Genomic DNA, 18,895 nt, shown 5'->3' with positions numbered 1-18,895 from the left:
CTCAAAGGAAGATTTAGGTTTGTTTTAGTCACCTGCCTACCAGAGGCTGAGGCAGGAGAAGATTCAAAGCCAGCCACTGCTTGGCAGGCTGTAAAGCAAGAACATTTTGAATGTGATCCCTTGCCTATTTTGGGAAAGTTATAAAATTTTCAGAGGTAGGCCAGTTATTTTTAAGCTGCTCTGGACATGCTTTTAATGCAGGATTTGTTCTGGATGCTGTCAAGGTCGACCGTTTTCTTCATGAAAAAGTTTCCCTCCTTTGGGGAAATGTCTGGTAGATCTAATTAGCTGTGTGCCTTGGTCCTCTCTCATTTCCTCACAGCCTGCTAAACCTGTCACTAGACCCTTCGGCTTCAGCCAGGATGGATTGCATTAGTTCTTGTCCGCCTTCCCCTGGTTTCATCCATTTTATGTACAGACTTTCTCTAGCCCATTTGAGAAGATTGCAGTAGAGCTGTGCAGAGACGGTGTACTTCCTCCAAAATGCAGGGAGGCTGGTGTTTGGAAAAGGAACTATCGGAATCGAGGAGCTGAAAATATCAGCAACATGGGTATTTTCCTTGCATCTGACTCTTTGCCATCACTTTGGATCTCCTTTTAAGTTGCACACATTTTACGTTCATTTAGCAAGGTTGCAAATATGAAATGAAATAAAATAGATAAATGATACCTATAAATGATACATTCCTGATTAATGAAGCTGCCCTCCTGCATCTCAGTTCTGTGAATAACAAACCAGTCCAGGGAAATACTGAGCTCTTCCCACTGCTTTTGGAAGCGGTAGGGATTGCTGTGTGCTCTGTATCCGTCAGGATTGGGTTCCAAGTTTTATTTTGCCAGAGCTTAGGAATCAAAATGGCTAACATCTGTAATGAACAGGAGGACATGAATTATGTAGACAAATAAACTACTGATTACTGCTGCACATTTATCTTCACCTCTCTAAATGATAAACTTTAAATGTTCCATATGGAAGCCCTGCATATAAATTAGTTCCTCTGCATTTGGGCCTCTTGAATCTCTGTGGATGCGAGATGCGGTAGGTCTTCTATCTCCTATCTCAATTTAAGGCAGCAGTTCCCTTTATACCATGCTACCAATGCTCTGTGAGATTTCGAGTATGACGAGAACAGACTCAATTAGGATGTAGCGTGCATTCAGTTTAAAGGAGTACATAGTGTTTTCCTGCCTAATTGTGACAGGATTAAAGATAGTGCACTTTCAAAAGTTATTTTCTGAATCATCTTCTCTTATTTACATATTTTGTCGCTGTTACGCAGAAGGAGGGGATTGATAGTTTCATCTTTGTCCTGGCACTATTAAAAGAAGTAATTCTTTGACATTTTTCTGTTGTCCTTTATTGAGAAATGTGTGTATTTAGCATTAGTTCTGATTTCAGCAATGCCCAGTGTTACCGGAATATCACCCTCCCTGCCTCCTGTAAAGCTGCAGCGCATACCCTTGCATTAACGCTGTTGGCCATATCTTTGTCTGTGTGTCTCTTAAAAGCAGGTGGTTTATTAGACAAGTGCAGTTAGACTTAACATTCAGTTCAGTCATATTTCTGCCTGCCTGTAGCATGTTAACTTTTTCACCACACGCAGTCATCTCCAGAACTGGCAATACTGCAGATAGCATTGGAAACATCTGTACTAACGCTGAAGGAAGGCAAAAGAGCTAGAAAGCCTGCCTTTGACCAAAATCAGCGACTGGTGGGATGTGGCTGTGATACCACGCTTGAGGAGAGGCAGGACAAGGCAAGGAGAGATGCTTTGGTGGTCCATGCGCTATTTTGCTGTCAGGGGTAGAGCTGGTTGGTTGTTGGGGTTTTTTTCCCAGATTTATTTTTTTTTAAGCCAGAACATGCCAATTCATCTAGATTAAAACACTCCATAGGAACATCTCGATTTCAGTGGAGTTTTTCTTAGAAAACAACCAGGTGGCCTACCTGCTTCATTTCCTGCCATCTCATATTGGGTGAGGGTTTCTGGGGTGTGTTTGCTGAGCCTGCATTCAGATGCAGTGAAACGTGAGAGCTGCTCATGCTAAACGATGCCATTTCGAGCTAAGTGTAGTCTCTACAGTCGTTGCCCTACTTGGATGTCTCTTATGTTGGGGTTTCTTTTTAACCTTTAAAATGTTTGACCTAATTGGAGGGCAGGCCTAATAACGTTTTATTGAATGCTACATCTCAGGTTTCCTGGCTGAGGAAACATGAGTCTAGGGGCTTCCACCACAGTGAATTTTTGTAAGGAAGACACAATCTACCTTTGATGAAATCTGGGATGAAGTAGCTTTCTAATAATGTTGAAGGCTGGAGAAAGAGCACAGAAAAGAACCAGAAGTTGCAGGGTTGGGTCTTAGGGAAACGTAATGTTTCAAGGTTGCTGGTCTTGAAAGGTCGGTGCAGCAATGGTGTATCAAAGGGTGTCTTAATTTTCTCAGCTTCCCGCAGTTTGGCATGTCTCGGGCCATGAGCCTGGAGCAGGTATCAGTGACTTGCAAACCTTTGCTCTGCTGAGACCAGCAGCCACTTCTCCCACCCAGGGGCGAGCAGGAGAAGAGCCGGGCTGCCCACTCTGGCGGGGCTGCTTCGGTGGCGGCTGCTGGCAGGAGGTGCTGTGGGTGCTGTTGGGGCCGGGGGGGGGGGGGGGGGGGGGGGGGGGGGGCGGTGCTTCGGGCAGGGCATGGGACTTTCATGGCTGGGACCTTTCCTCGCTGGGTGGACTCTGAGGCTGGAAGGAGAGCGCCATACGTCAGGAGGAGAAATTAAGCAATTTGGCCTGGAAACACACACAGAAAGGGAGCATCCATCAAAACAGTGTGAAATGCTGACAAAAACCAGCACTAACAAACAGCTTGCAAGCCCCTTTCGTAGACACGAAACCTGTCCTAGTTTCCAGAGGCTCATTATGGCAGCTGAACTGGCCCTGAGCACGAATGAACCAGGCCTGCCCTGGCTCCTGGCACAAATCTCTCTCTGATGACATCATCTGTTTGGGGATGAATGCATGCTTTGACCGCTTTTATCCAGGTGTGCAGTATTACTGTTTAAACTGGGGTTCTTATAAAGAAAAGGAAAAATTCAGAGCTCTTTTCTTAATCAAAGCAGTGGGTATGTTTATGACAAGCCTTGAAACCTGATATTTTGGGGTTTCACCTGCCTGGCTCTGGCTGAGCATACTGTAGGCAGCTCCACCTCAGTGCCCCCATCATCTGTGGGGCCCAGCGCCCCAGGGGATGGTCAGAGATCTGCTTCAGGAGGGCAGGGTCTCCATGTCGGGGCTCCCAGCCACCGCGGTGAGTGAGCAAACCCTCCCGACGCAGCTGCGAGCTCAGGCGCTGCCAGCCCAGGCCTGGGAGTTGCTCCATGGGCTTTTGCACTGCAACATGGAGGCAGGCCCGTCATTAGCCGCTGGGCAAGGGCATGGTGTGGTACGTGATGGCTGGTAAATATTGAAAATGGCTGAGCTATCCAGGCAGCCCTTCCCTGTGCATCCTTCCTCCAGTTCGCTGCCTCTGTGCATATTCAGACTCTGAGCTTGAAACCATTAAAAAAAAAAACCCCAACAACAAACAACCCACAGAGTCAGAGATGCTTGAGAGAGGTGACGAAAGCCAGGGTTGCCTTCATCACATCGCGCTTGTCACAGCTGGTGTTGCGTAAAATGGGGCCGAGGCTCAGAGAAGCTGCTCTGACCCTTCTGCCCCCCAGGGCTGTGGGGGGAATGGGGTCCCAGCCCTCCGGAGAGCAGCTACTGACGGTTCTCCCACAGCTCCTTACATTTGGGCAGGACCTCTCCTGTAGTCACTTTCTAGAAGCAAACCTTATTATTTTTTGCTTTTGCTAATGCTTGTTTTTCTGTACCACTCTAGATGTTTCATTTGGGGCATCACAGGCTCCACAGCTGCCAGTTCCTTTCTCCTGTGTCTGCTGAGGAGCGGGGGTGGGGTTGTGCCCCCCTTTTAGTACAGGCTGTAGTTGTCATACCATTTCCAGGACAAATCTTAATTCTTGGAGGGGCCAGGCTTTGCTGTAGAAGTCCAGTGGTGGAGCAGGACTGCTGCAGTGTTGCTCCATGTGTGCTGGCTGTTGCAGGTATTTATAAATAAAGCTGCTCTGGATGGTGAATCTTGGCTCACGGAAGCTCTAAAAGTCAAAAGGCTCATGGTTGCTCTCCTCTGCCTGCCAGGATATCTGAAATATTTTGTACGTCTCCAGGAGAAGATGTGTTGATCATATCCATATATCTATCTGCCACCGTTTTGTAATCATTTTCCATTTTGCCACTGAACTATATGATCATGGTCTGAATGGAAACATTACAGTGGGAAGGGAGCAGAGAGACTGTGCATTGCAGGAGGTGCTCTGAGTTTCCTTTTAGACCTTTCAGATATGAATGGACCCACATCACCTATTGGTCCTGACCCACAGGGCACGCTGGACAGTATTAGGCTGGCGTGGTGGTTTCAAGTCAAATGAAGGAATTGCTTCGTTAGTCAGGTACAACCATACAGGGCTCATTTCCACAGCCTGTTAGGGCGAGAGGTAGAGTAGGAGAAGATGCGTGTAGTGATGGTGAGTAGCAGGAGCAGTGTGTGTTCCTGCTGGCTGGTTTTCAGGCCAGCACTATCCTGGTCTTCCGTCTGCCCTTGTCCCTCCGGCTTTTAAAGAAAACAACTTAAAAGCCAAACCAAACAAGAAGTCAGTACATTGATTGTTCCCTTGATTGTGTGATGGAGCAGAGAGATAGGGATAAATAGCTTATCGTGAAAATAAGGAAACAAGGTTTGCCTTCGGGTGGAGGTGGGCATTAGTCATACTACTACTTGTGCTCTGTTAAATAAAGGTCATGAAAAGATTTGCAGAGAAGTCTTCTGGTTTTTCCTCTTCACAAGTGAAATTCCAGCCGGCACTGCTGCAACCCACGGCGCATCTGCAGCATGTCTTTGGGGAAACGTCCCATCCCCTCTGCACAGTGCCAGGCTTTCTGGGGTTTTAGACCTCCTCACAAGCTGTGGGATTTCCTCAGACCCATGTAAGTCAGGGCTCTTCTGTGAAAGAGAAGGGAAATGAGCCACTGAGAGGCTTTACTCCTTTTTTCCAAAGTCTGTGTGTACCATAAATTGGATAGGCCCCCCTGAGGCATGGGGAAACCAAGCTCTTAAAATGCATAGTAAAGGCTTAGTAATTGTTTCAAATAGCCGACTAAAAATGCTTTTTATTACAAGGCTTGAGTTCTCTTTCAAATGTGAAGCTGCTTGTTCGTTTTGGCAGCAAAGGCTGCTTTTACATCTCCCTGGGGACAGTGGTAAAACTTTCAGCAGCTCAGGCACAGACACCAGCCCTTTCTCGAACTGGAGGCGAGAAACCAAAAGTTGTTCTGCGGATTTCTGAGTCCCCCACAGGTCGCTTTTGGATTTTGCTGATTAATCTGCACCCTCTGAAAAAGCAAGAAGAGGGAGAGGGGTGAAGATAGTGTTGTGTGGGGATGGGACCAGACTCAGCGGAGACGTTTGATGCCTGTGGGTACGTAAGCTACTTGGTGATGTTTTTGACGTTCAGCTGTTAGTCGGTGGGGTACAAGAGCAAGGAATCAGCACTTTTCAGGCAGTTTCACTGAAAGATGGACAGAGGCTGGATTTATTCCCATTGCTACCATGGGCAGGAGAGCAGAAATCCCTGTTAATCCTGTCCCGAAGGTGTGACAGAAATGCCGACGCCTGGCGTGGCTGGTCGGGGGGAGCAGGGGAGGCTTAGGGAGGCAGAGGGACGTGATGGGTTCCCCTGGCAGTGCTGCATGCCAGTGTGCTCGGAGTGGCAGCCAGGTGGGGACATGTCTTCCCTACAGCTCTGGGAGGTGTGGGGGGAGGAAGGGGATGAGCTGGGAAGTGCCAAAAATGCCAGGTGAGGTTATTTTCTCTCTGATATAGAAAGGATCTCCTCTTTCTCTGAGGACACATTAATTTGCTTTCATCTGCCTGGTCCCCTCTCCTTCAGTTTCTCTCTTTATTCTCTCTTTTTTTGGTTTCTTCTTTTTCCCTGCATCCCTCCCCGCCCGTATCTTTCTTCAGAGCATCTATTGTGTATCCTCCCTCCTCCTGGTATTTTCCTTAGGTGGCTCTGATTATTCAGCAGCTCTGCTGAAGGCAGTTCCCCCTCTGGAGAGGGAGAAGTGTTGCACCAGCGCAGCACTTGTTGTCACTGCCACAGACACAGGTCGAGCAGAGGACGGGCTCCTTTGCCTACTGCTAGTGCCAAGCAGCAGGACGGTGGAAGGGCACTGCAGGAAGGCAGTGATGGGGGTGCACCCTGCATAGTCCTTTTTGAGCCAGCCTAGGTAAAAAACCAAAAAAGCTGCTTTCCTTTTTTCCTTCAAGAAGGCTTTCCCTGAATTAATTCACATCAACTTGTATGAAAACTAGCTGAAAGATCTTATAACGTAGCTCAGCTGGGATTTTTTAGGTGCAACATAACTGTGAACAAGGATCCCCTCCACGAACAACTGCAGGATATAATAGTGTTGAATTTCAAGATTTCACAGCAGTATAAAGATGTTCACAAGAGAAAACTTGGAAAGCGAACAAAAGAATACTGTCAGGACATTTTTTTCTTCTCCTGCCCCTTGGCAGTGACCTGGAGGAGCTAGTAAGAAGTTTTGGTGGAATTCAGGAAGCGTTCGCAGAGCTGGCACGCATGGGCCCTTCGTGTCCCACCTTTGGTCACACTGTGGGAATGAGTTACGTGTGTACAGTCTTGAAGCAAGTGTGTCAGCATCGGGTGACGATCAGCAGATGGTGCAGGCATCATCCCTGTTGTGGCCACTGCTCCATGTCAGCAACACCATGGGCTTCCCCCGTGTCCCTGCTGGTGCTGGGTGCTCCCAGGGCCCACCGGTGTCCTCCCGCTCCATGTCAAGGGGGAAGCTTCTGCACAGTCAGGGGGATCGCTTGCTGTATAGCCTGGGGAAGGCTCACTTGCCAGAGTAACACGCTGCAAGGGATGCTTGTGTTCCTGAACCTGTGGTATTAAGAAGGACGGGACATCAAGCAGCAGGTTTTTGTGGTTCAGGCAGTTTTTGTGGCAAAACTCAGGAGGTGTGAGGTGGCAGCGGTTATTGTTGGCTTTTGGTAAGAGTGATAGAGTTGGCCATTTCTCTTAGTGTGCTGTAGGAGCAAAGAGCCTGTTCCTGCAGGCGGTACACTGCATCCTCCCTTGGCAATTGTCAGCTTTGCGGTGGTTAGTCCTAGATATTTGTCCTCCAGTGGCAGCCTTAACGTAACATCTCCAGATGCTGGAAATTAATTTTCTCTGTCCATCCCTCTGGAGTTAATGAAAGTCTTGAGGCTTCCTTCTGCCAGCACAACAGCACCAATGAATCTCTTCAGGGTCACTGTGTATTGAATTTGGATGCCTTCCCTGGTAGCTCCTGAAGGCTTTCTCCTCTTGCTTTGCAGATCACAGGCGTTATCCTTCTCGCAGTCGGCGTCTGGGGCAAGCTCACCCTTGGCACGTACATCTCTCTCATTGCTGAGAACTCCACCAATGCCCCCTACGTGCTCATCGGGACGGGTACCACAATCATTGTCTTCGGGCTTTTCGGCTGCTTTGCCACTTGTCGTGGCAGCCCATGGATGCTGAAACTGGTAAGCATGCCAAAGTGCCTTAAGCAAGAAGGGAAGAGGTTTTCTTGATGTATTGGGATTCCCGTCACCCCCCGCCAAGCTTCACCAGATGTTATCGTGGGGTTTTAGGCACATAAGCTAGATTTTATTGATCTTAATGTTCAACACATGTGTCTTTTGGACAAAGAAGGGGAAAAAATTCTTTGGCAAAACCAGTTGCTGATTGAGTATGAATGAATTTTGCTACCACACAGCATACAGGCCCATGTGTGGTTGGGAGCAGGGTGAAATGCTGCTGATGAATTACTCTATAAGTAATTCTAAAGTCGTTCTGTTTTTGTGTGGGCCAGATAGATAGGTATATTTACAATCTTAAAAATGTCCAAAGCATCATAAATGTGAAATTCATTCAAAGTATATTTTAAAGGGGTCATTTTAAAACTCTGATGTGAAATCTATGGAAAAAATAGTTCTAAATGCTTTTAAAAGCACACCAGCCTTTCTTTTTCTCCTAACATTCACTAAAATAAAACTAGTCAGCCCCAGAAAACAAAGCTCTGTATGGTATGTTTGTCCTCATCTCAAAAGCAGCATGGACTCGAGGTGCACTAAGCAGAGGTACGACAGCTATCTCTCAGTCCAGTTTCACTTCTCTCCCTTGTAAGTTTCTCTGTTCTGAGTTTTCCAGCCCACTTTAAAATGCAAACTATAGGTTAAGCAAACCTGTATGATAAACTGTGTTTCTAGGAATATTCAGGACCAAAATCCTACATGTGTAGTCATATGAAAGGTACAATAGGACTTGTGAAGCACTGAGATAGTGGAAGAGGACTTGATAGTACAATGCATCTCCTGCTACAATATTTTGGGGCTGATTTTCTAAGGAGGTAGGATGATTCTACTCCAGTTTGAACTGGATTTTTAAAAAGGACGTCTTAAAGAGAGTTAATTTCCTCAACTGATGGCACAGTAGGGGAGAGGTAGCTGCAGATCGGTCAGCAGGTCGATGCTGGTGCCCAGACGGCAGGTACCTAATGCTGTCCTAGGCGCACGGCTCCTGTGTCTTGCTGGTGATGTGCTGTCAGGGCACGTGTAGAGGCTTGTTGGAGTTACTGCAGTCCAGATGGGAAAGGGATAAAGGTGAATGAAGATATAAATCCATAGAAGATTGGGCTCTGCTCGTTACTCCATAAGCCATATAACTTTTTTAAAGGTGTAGCATGTGCTGTTCCAAGCACATGGCTTTATTTTCATTGTACACATAAGAAATACTTCAAAACTTTCTTTCTGTCCTGAACAGAATACAGGCAGTGATTTGACAGCTGCATTACTTGTAGAGAATTATTTTTCTACTTCTGCCTTCACTGTTGTCCTCCCTTCATCAGCAATCTTCCATTAAAAAATAAATTTCCCTCTTTCCACTAAATCTTGTTAGGACTGAATTTAATTTAAAATGTTTCCTTTTCAATTAACTCTTATTTAGTACATGGAGAAAAAAAAAAAATTCCCTCCAGAAGATTAATCTCCAACTTAAAATTTTACCAGTCCCCTTTGCATTTTTTTCTTTACCTTCTTTATTTCTGCTTAGATGTATTTTTAATAGTTTGCGAGTGTCTACACTGAAAAGCTCTGTTCTCCAGGTTTATTTAGCTCTGGATCCAAATACTGCTCCTAAAGCCAAACACAGGCCTTGGGTCAGCAAAGTATTTGGGGCATCTGTCTAGTATTACCATGAGAGTGTTTCCAGTGAAGTAGGTAGTTCAGTTCATTCATTGGAGAAACTGCAGGAGTCAGGCAGCAAATCACAGTCTAGCAGTGAGATAGATAAACATGAACCAAAACACCTGGAGAAGCCTATTTACTTTAGCAGAGTGCCATGCAAACATAAAGGGTCTCTTTGTATTCCTTATTGCAAGATCAAAACCTGAGTGACTTGGATCCATCTCTGGCATGTGAGTGTGTTTTTATTTGTATGGGAATGCTAAGAAATGTCAGAAAAGCCAGTAATTAGACAATACATGTAATTCGTGAGTTGTATAAACATATATGTGTATAATATATTCAGGCAATAACCTGTGTATAGCCTCCAAAAAACCTTTGGTTTATTAACATCTATAAAGGGTGTCTAGAGCAGAAAGTTAAATTTTATGTGATAACTGAGCTGTATCTCTGCTGAGACAAAAGCCTGTCATGTTCTGACTTCTCTTGCCTCCTTCCTTTTCAGTATGCCATGTTCTTGTCCCTGGTGTTCCTGGCTGAGCTAGTGGCTGGCATTTCAGGGTTTGTGTTTCGCCACGAGGTAGGTGGAAATGTGCTGAGTTTGCATATGGCAGTGCCTCCCTGGGCAGGAGCTGCTGAGAAGTTCTCTGGAGCGTGGAGAATGTGTAGGCTGCTGAGCTCGGCGGCTCCATGCACATCTCCAGGGATGCGGCTGATGTGCAACAATAACATGCACAGCTCTTAAAAACTGATATGATTCCAAATGAAAGGATTTAGCCAAAGCTCTTGGCCTCAGCTGCCTGATAATTTACTCTGGAGCTATCATTTTTTGTGTGTCCATCATCTAAGATCTTCTTTACTCTTTTACATATGCTGAGGGCTGCAAAATAGATTAAATACTTTTCTTAAACACAGTTTCTTCAGCCAGGCAAGTGCTTGTTTATATAAGGCAGAGAGCACTTCTGCAGCAGACCAGACTCAATGTTTTGTAAATCTTTTTCTCTTTTCGGGGGGAGAAGGGAGTGGGATGGGATTTTGTTTCTATCCTGAGAAAGAGAGATTAGAAATAGAGTGAGGTAGGAAACTGGGACAGGAAGAAGCTTTAAAAAAACTAGATTTGTAGTAGTACTTCTGCTTTATCCACTGTAATCAGGTCTATCTCTGGCCTTAAGTCCGTGGACCTAGATGCCACTAGTGCTGAACCAGGACAACCCCAGAGACCCTCCTTGTCTCTTCCATTTGTATTAACTGGTTTTGTAGTCTCCTCTTTTGACATGAGATTTCCCTTGCTATAGGCTTTTCTGGTGTTTACCCTTGCAAGTGGTGGAGAGTTTTTAATTTGATCCTGAAATACCAGTCCATCCACTGGGGACTGCCATTTCTTCTGACCTCACCTGCAGCAGCCTCAGCATCAGAGGCTCCCAAAAGGGAGCAACAGCCTCTTGTGAAGGTCATAGCCATGTGGGTTGCCCAAATCATCTGCTACCCAATCCCTTTACCACCCAGTCAAAGTGCCTTTCCCAGCGATGTACCTGACCTTCTCCAGCTGAGAGACCTCTTGTTCCTTACCCAAATGCCTTCAGTGCTGGGAACAAGGGCTGCCGCCTGGTCAGGGGATTCATGTCTTCTTTTGATGTCCCTGGCTTCTGTCACCAAGGAGTTTGCACAAGCTCCAGCTCCCACTAGGCATCCATGAGCAGAGAGAAGCACAAAACCTCCTTCAGATTTAGTCTAGAACAAAGTGTTTGGGGAAAAAGCATCAAAGGATATCTTTCTTATAGGTTAAGTCATTTTATGTTTTTAAAAATGTAGCAGTTTGTTGGGGTAGTTTTCTTTCTTTCCATTGAGAAATGGCATGAGTGACTCCTGACAGTTAAGAAGGAGTTCTGCCTGTTCTGAAAACACACTTAAAAATGAGTGGGAAGGGCTAGTTTGGGTGCCTTGTTAGGTTTGGAAATGCATTTGCTTCCTGCAAAAACTGCTTCAGATGTTCTGATTTTCGTTGCTCACATGGGCTGTTTTTTTCCTCGCCCTCATAGATCAAGGATACTTTCCTTAGGACATATACTGAAGCAATCCAGAATTACAACAAGAACGATGAGCGGAGCCATGCAGTGGACAACGTACAGGAAAGTGTAAGTCTAAGACTGGATATTGAAAATTAATAAAGAGACAAAGCACACATTCAGATTTGATCACAGAACATGAAGAGCGGATGGCTCAGTCTGCAAGCTGTATATTGCAAGCAAAATTAGAGGCTGGCAAAACTGATCTAAAGAAAAAGTATTTCAGCTGATCTGCTTGTCCAAGATGCCTAAGTTTTAATGAACGAGCTATGTAATAGAGACAGGGCCTGTCCCACTTGCTTGTTGTTGGTCCCAGATCTTGAATTAGATTTAGAAGCCAGTTTTATCCCTTAAGAACAAGGTGTTCGTAAGGGAATCTGTCAATAGGATTATGAAATGTTGTAAATTTGAGCTGAATAAGGCAGGATTTTATAATCTAGCATCCTGTATCGCTGATAAACTGCAGCAGTTCTCTTCACCAGTACAATGAGAGGCTTGCAGAGGAGACCTACTGAGTTAAGGGGAAAAATGGAGTCTGTTTTCTCCACAGAAAAAGGAGGTGGACAAATGTGCTGCTGAAATGGGCAATTAAAGCTGTTCTCTGGCTGTGCTGGAGAGATGGATTAGGTGCTGGAGAGATGGAAGAGCCTTTCTGAGCCGCAAGGAGCGGTGGCAGGGCAATGGGAGGTGGCCTTGCCATCAGCAGGGCACAGGGCACGACCAAATGGCCAAAATAGTCACAGGTGTCAACCACGAGGGGCCAGGTCCATCAGCGACAACACAGAGCGATGACACGCACGTTTAAATTCCCACAGGAAGCTATACCATAGCAAGAAGCTATCCTCATAGCTCACAATACATTCTACGAGCCAATTGGCTTTTCATATGATTGCAACTTGCTGAACGGCTGAAATTTTAATCTAATTGTATTGATGACTTCTAGATCTTCTTTAGAAATTACAACTGTTGTGTAGGGCCCCTCAGCGTGTTTGAAACTGTGTCTCTAACGTGGCTTCTCCCAGTTAGCAGATTACTGGGCTGACCTAAACTGAGTCTATTCTGCCGTCAAATTGCCTGTTTGTGTAATGTTAACCCTTAGTTTGAGTTTCTGATTCCTTGGAGTTGGCTGAACTAAAGAGTTTTGAGTAACTGTCTGGTATTTCTCTCGTAGCAAAATGTTAATTTAATTTGTAGCTCTGTTTTTACAGGAACTGCATTTAAAAACCCTTTTCATGCAAAGAATTCAGCACATACTCCATATCTTTGAGTGACTGTCTTCTCGCTTAGCATCTAGAGCAGGACTTCCTTCCAAACTTAGGGTTTTTACAGCTGATTTCATAGACACACGCTATGAACATATGGTCTTCTTTTATTCATGGCTCAGTGAATTTTCCTAGAAATTATTTTGGTGAGTTAGAGAGGCTTGCCTAACCTTAGCAATTTGTACTAGTTTGACCCTGTATGTGTTACATGTAATTCTATGTAATGCTTTGGATTTTTTAAGGTCTTTTTTTTTTAGTGCATTGTGAGATTCTGCCTTGAATTTCAAGGATCATTTTTAATTGAATAAATAAATAAGCAAAGGAAACAAAAAAATGGAAAAAACAACCCCAACCCAACAACAGACCTTCAACTAAAAAAGATGGCTTTATGGCTGGACCTTTGTCAGGTGTTGCAAGCAATAATTGCTCATAAAATACCTTTTTCTTAGTAGGTCGTCTGCTCCCGTCTTGTGTAAATGACATTCCTGATACTTTTGTGATAAATGGGGTGAGGGGCGGTATCTACTTTTCAAAACTGGAGATTTTGCTTTTATTTTGATCATGAGTTTATGAAGTGGGCAGTGATGATGCTGTACTAATTTTAATTCTGGTTCATTTGTTTTAAATCTGCATCTTATTCCTCGTAGCTGAGCTGCTGTGGCATTCAAAGCTACACCAACTGGAGCACCAGCCCTTACTTCTTCAAACACGGCATCCCTACAAGCTGTTGCATGAACTCCAGTGACTGTAATACTCAGGATCTGCGCAACATGACTGTGGCTGCCACTAAAGTAAACCAGAAGGTACCAGTAACGTTGTGCCAGAGGCAGTTGTTATGAAACTGTCCAGTACATCAGTGGAGAATATGGCTGCTTACAATTGCATTTTGTTTCAAATGCTTGGTCGATAACGTGTGTATTGGGCTGGAGTTAGGGTAAGGTTGGGCTTTGCCCCCTGCTTGCTTTCAAGTTCTTTAAGCTGGCCTTTCTCGAATGAGCAGGGGTAACAACATTTCTGATGAGGAAGGGATTTGTTCCCCTTCTTCACATCAGAGGTTGAGGTACGGGACTGCACGCAGAGGCAGCGCTGGCACGAGTGGCACGTGTGCTCAGCTCCCCTTGAGGGTTCGGTCAGTCAGCGCTTCTCTGCTTCTCTGCTCGCTCCTGCTGGATGCGGTGGGTTTCTGTGGAGGACAAAGACGTTGCTAGGTGAAGGGAAGCATACCCTTGCTTATGTTCAAACACTAATTTCAGTGCCAGAGCCTAACTGTCATCCCAAACAGAGAAAACACGGGTGGTGGACAACAAGCGTTGTGCTTTGCTGGTACATTTACAGTGACTCTTAAGAAGATCTTCGAACGTGGGCTGCTGCAAGGATAGCGCAGCCAAAGTGACCCTTCCCCTGGGGTCACTGGAAGGAGTTTTTGGAAAAACAAAATAGGGCTGGGAAAGCAGGTTGCGAAAACAGGAAGAAAAGGAATAATTAGAGAATAAAAATATAGAAAACATGAAGAAAGGGAGGAATAAAGAGAAATAAAGAGAAAATAATGCAGCATATATAGCAGACACTGCACTGCAGATACACAACTGAAGTTGTTGCTTTAAGTGCTAGTGCATAATCAGTTCTTTCTTTCCCACTTGAGATTTGCAAGACAGGCAACAGACTGTTTGTTGGTAAAAGGAATATTGTGGCCAAATCGTAAGTTGCAGCACAGCTTAGACTTAAGGATTATTTTCTTTTCTGTTTTCATTTTCAGAGTTGAATCTAAAAAAATAAATAAAAGTCCTGAGTAGGTAACAGGGGAAATATGGAAATGCCTTTCTGACTTCTGGTTTTGTCTTTTTCACCTCAGTCACCTGTGAATCAGGGGGTTGGAAGGGTGGCTGAGCACAGCCTGAAACATCTTTATTTGAAAACCAGTCAAGTGGACAACATTTTCTAGCATGTGTTACAGAAAAAGATACTAGAGGATTATTTTCCACTAAGCCTTTCTTTTCTGTAATAGTTTAATGAGAGCCACTCATTGCAGGCCTATGTGGAACATTAGTGATGTCCATCTGTTACGAAACTCACAGTCACCACCAGCAAAGTAATCTTTCTGGGTTGCACGAGTATGAAGGATGAGCCGCTCCATTCAGTTGCACTTCGTGAACTTGTAGTAACTTTCTGGTTTTGCAGAAGTGGAAAGAAGGTGAGGGGCATGACAGGGTGGATTTAAGCGATGTGCAGTACGGCCAGCATCCCCTGCAGGCAGAGTGCCTCCTGGGCAGCCCATCCTGAGGCCCTGCTTCTGCCCACCTTCGCAGCAGGAAAGCTTTCTGGTGTGACTGGTATTCTACCAGCAGGTCCCACCTTTCAAGTTCGGGATGGCCATGCACTCTGAACCTTTCCTGGCTACATAACTGAGTGGGTGCCATTTGCATTCCCACCATCGGTCTGATGTTTCCCCAAAGTGCCGGGCTTGCTCTGCATGCTCTGCCTGCACAGAGAAATTTCCTGTCCACTTGCTAGTTCGTCTTGGCAAAGGATGCCTGCAAAATTGTAGGAAGCAGCTGAGGGGTGAACGAGCTTGTGCTAGTCCAGGGCTAGTAACTCACTTCCAGCCGTGCTTGCTCCTAAGTGTCTCTCCTGCGGATGCATAACTTGCCTGACAGAAGAGGAATGCTGGTTCCACACGAAGCAGTTGACTTAATTACTTGATTTAATTAATTAGGGGAAATCTGATATGTCCTGTGACATCAGAAAAATTGTGTCCCATTTTCTGAGATAGCCATTTGTAATCAAAGGTTGCAAAGATTTCTGTTTAGCAGTTGTGAGATCTCAGAGTTGTCCCAAACATTTGCGCAAGGTGGGATGTTTCTGAAAGGGGCATGAGAATAAAAAGCAAGCAGGAGGAAATGTTGCATGGCCCTGTGCTTTTACTTCACATAGGAAGCAAATGTTATTGCCTCTGACCCAAGCCCCTTGCTCGTCTTGGAAATAGGCACTTTGGTCTCTGTGTGTGGGAGAAAAAGGAAAATACATATTTTCTGTGTTGTGGAAGACCCTTGTTACCGTTCCTGTAGATAATACATCTTTTTGGTGGATCTTGCAAAACTATCAGTAAGACAAGTTCTTGAGCTAATCAAATTACTAGCAGTTTATGAGGACTAATGATGAATTATCCAAAAAGGATTAAATTAAAGATGTAATTACAGGACTAAAAGACAGCATTCCTGGATTTTCTTTGCCAACTCTGCCACTAACTTGCTTAGTGACCTTGGGTAAATCATTTAGTCTCCCTGTTTCTGTCATCTCAGATGGGACTAATACCTAACTTTAAGACCTGTCATTAGGATTAGCTAATTAATGTTCATATAGTGCTTTTAATCTTCAGAGCTCATTACCAACAAATCTCAAGAACTACTTCTCTCTAAAATCTTATTAAAGGAACAGATGCATGGGCTGCAGAATGATTGGATGCTTGCTAAATTGTCACTTCTGTCCTCTGAATCAGCACCCAGATGTGCGCACACAGTGCCTCACATACTTCTGTACTGTCTGTGCAACTCTTGGGTGCTTCTTGCACGGTAAGGACTGAGCAATTAAGCCATATTTATGCAACGCTTTTCGGGAAACAGATGATTGTGATTTGGGAAAACACAGTCTTCAAATGAGAAGAGCAATCAAAACTATCTCCCTTTCATGTTTTTTTAACGAGATCTTCTGTCTCCCTCAAATTACTGTTGCTGTTGGATGTTGCATCTCTTGAAGGCGGTTGAACAGAACAGATAGCAGAAGAGCTGGGAGAACATTAAGCCATGTCAGGCAGAATGAAAGCACTGCTTGAGAAATCTAATCTCGTTTCATAACATGTAAGATACACACAACTATAGTTGCTTGATGTGTTAAATAAGCAAGCTTGAATCTGACATACTGTACACTGTTGTAAGACATAATTAAGGATTAATATGTACGCTTAAACATTTCAGAACTGAATTACAGCTGTGCTGGTCCTCAGCTACTATTAGGTTTACCACTTCATTACTCTCAGGATTAAATAAAATGTCTTCTGATATTATAAAAGACGTTAAAGAAATGATACAATGTAGTTCATGAATGGCCTGTCTCTAACAAAGGACATCATCCTTTCCTTCTAGCTGTTATTTTTTACAAGTATCTAATGCTCTGAAGTCATGTAAAGAGTTCCTAAAGTGTTTGCAGAAGTGAGGGGGGTGTGGATGGAGGGGAATGCGGACACAATTCTCTCTTATGGGACAGGAGTCCAAACTGGGAAAGGGAACTCACTGTTATTTCTGGTTTTTCCAACTTCTGATAAAGTGGATAAAGTTATAGCATTAAATAAAATGCCTTGGGACTGGCTTTACACTGAGAGTGGTGTTGGTCATTTGAGGAAGCGTGGCCAAAGGGGCCAAGAAGTGGCTTTGGGTTGTGTGGGCAGATAGGTTAGTAATGAAAGAAAAAATAGACGTTATCCTTTTTTCTCTTCAAGTTTTGTGTCACTTGTTTAGATTCATTTAGACACTACAAACTAGGAAAGCTAATTTCAAACAGTGTTTTGAGGGGTAGAGTAGGTGAGGGGAGAGACTTGGCAAAAATTATCATACTGAGGGGGACATCTCAAAAAAGCCTATCCAGGAGAAGGGCAGAAATGTGTATGAATCTTTTGGCACCGGTGTGGGCTGTGAATTGAGGCAGGAGGAAGCAAGTCAGCTGGTGGAGTCAGGGTCTGAGCTAGAGAGACAAAACTTGGTTTGGGGAGCTGGACAGAGAATTTTATGTCCAAGAGCCAGCGAACCAAGAAACTTCATACGAAGTCATACCCTTGATAATTTTGTTACATGGTTTAAAGTTATATACTACTCAGTACCTGCCTGGTGCCCTTGGACAGGCAAAAGCAAGCAGATTGTCTCACTGGATACCTGAAGCATGCTTGTATTAAATATCTGGAGTATTAGGAGATCAGCATCATTTACTCATTTTTGACTCCTGTATTGCATTATAACATTACATTGTTACTGGTTTGGTTTCAGGTCAAAGCTATATTAATGTTTTTTAAAACAATATGTGAACTGACTTTCTTTAATACGACCTGTAAAAATGAGTGCAAAATCACGTTTAGCCTTTAACAGTACTGAAATACATTTGTTTCTAAAAAGAACTGGTTTTGCCAGCACTGTGCATCATTCACTCAGTATTGCTATTAAATGAAAAGGTGACATCGTTGGAAATTACAGCAAAAATATTGTCTAGCCCAAGTCCATTTTAAATGAGAAATTTGTATGTATACATTCGTGGCAGGGAAGGTCGATACAAGGAATGATTATGTTTGTTTTCCAGGGCTGTTACGACTTGGTGACCAGTTTTATGGAGACAAATATGGGAATCATAGCTGGAGTGGCTTTTGGGATTGCGTTCTCACAGGTAAGTGCATAAACACTTCCCTTCCCCCCCCGTTTTCCCCTCTCTCTTTTTCTTTACCTGGACTTCAGGGAAGGAGGGATTATGGAAAGGGACTGAACTCAGCATGCTCATTAGTCCTGAGGTCATCTGCTCATTGATTTTCTTTTTTTCAACTTAAATGAAGTTTCTCCTTGGGAATATCAGTTACGGTTGAGCTAATGACTAGCTCAAGGAAAACAACTTGTCCCTCCACTGGGTCAAATAGAGGTTAACCCAATAAAACATTGGCTTAAATGGAGCATAAACAGCTAAGAAGACAAATAGCTTATCCATTGTCTGGATAGGCTTCTATCTTCTAAGCACTCTTATTTTTTCTTAAAGGAGTCTAGAATTCAAATAAGAGTGTACCCTTAGGCCTCCCCATCCTGGACCTGGAGCCTGGAGGGGGCAACTGGTTTTGGTGACCAATTTTATTTCTTCTTTTTTTTTCCCTTTTATCACTGAACACTGAACAGAGATCTGCCAAAATCAGATTATTAAACCAACTCCTTGCCTGCACCAAAAGGAGTTCGGCATGGGAGGGACCAGAGGAGAGCTGCTCCCTGATATTCAAACTGCCTTTACCTAGACAGGAACTGGGGAAACTAAAGGACTGGTCAGAATCTTCTGATCAAGAAGGGGCAGGAAAACACCCACCGGCATCTTTCAACAAGATAGATACTCCTTTATACTCACTTTGTGTGTGATGGCAAGGCCTGTCCTGGAAACATGCAAAAATGAGAGAAAGGGAAACATGGGCAATGCAAAAGTGCTTGCAGA

The 18,895-nt window shown here is 44.3% G+C and overlaps 1 protein-coding gene across 1 annotated transcript in view; it reads left to right on the top strand.

Moving 5' to 3' along the window:
* The window catches only part of TSPAN7 (tetraspanin 7), a 102,956-nt gene that overhangs the window by 76,044 nt on the left and 8,017 nt on the right, over window positions 1-18,895 (top strand). The window contains exons 2-6 of the mRNA XM_054813727.1: window positions 7,459-7,647; window positions 9,851-9,925; window positions 11,385-11,480; window positions 13,321-13,476; window positions 18,014-18,097. Of these exons, the coding sequence (XP_054669702.1) occupies window positions 7,459-7,647; window positions 9,851-9,925; window positions 11,385-11,480; window positions 13,321-13,476; window positions 18,014-18,097 (600 nt within the window). The remainder of the gene's footprint in view (window positions 1-7,458; window positions 7,648-9,850; window positions 9,926-11,384; window positions 11,481-13,320; window positions 13,477-18,013; window positions 18,098-18,895) is intronic.

This window comes from Grus americana, chromosome 1, assembly GCF_028858705.1.
Source record: "Grus americana isolate bGruAme1 chromosome 1, bGruAme1.mat, whole genome shotgun sequence".
NCBI classification, from domain to species: domain Eukaryota; kingdom Metazoa; phylum Chordata; class Aves; order Gruiformes; family Gruidae; genus Grus; species Grus americana.
Note: the sequence above shows the minus strand (reverse complement) of the source record. Positions and strands in the feature narration are given on the sequence as shown.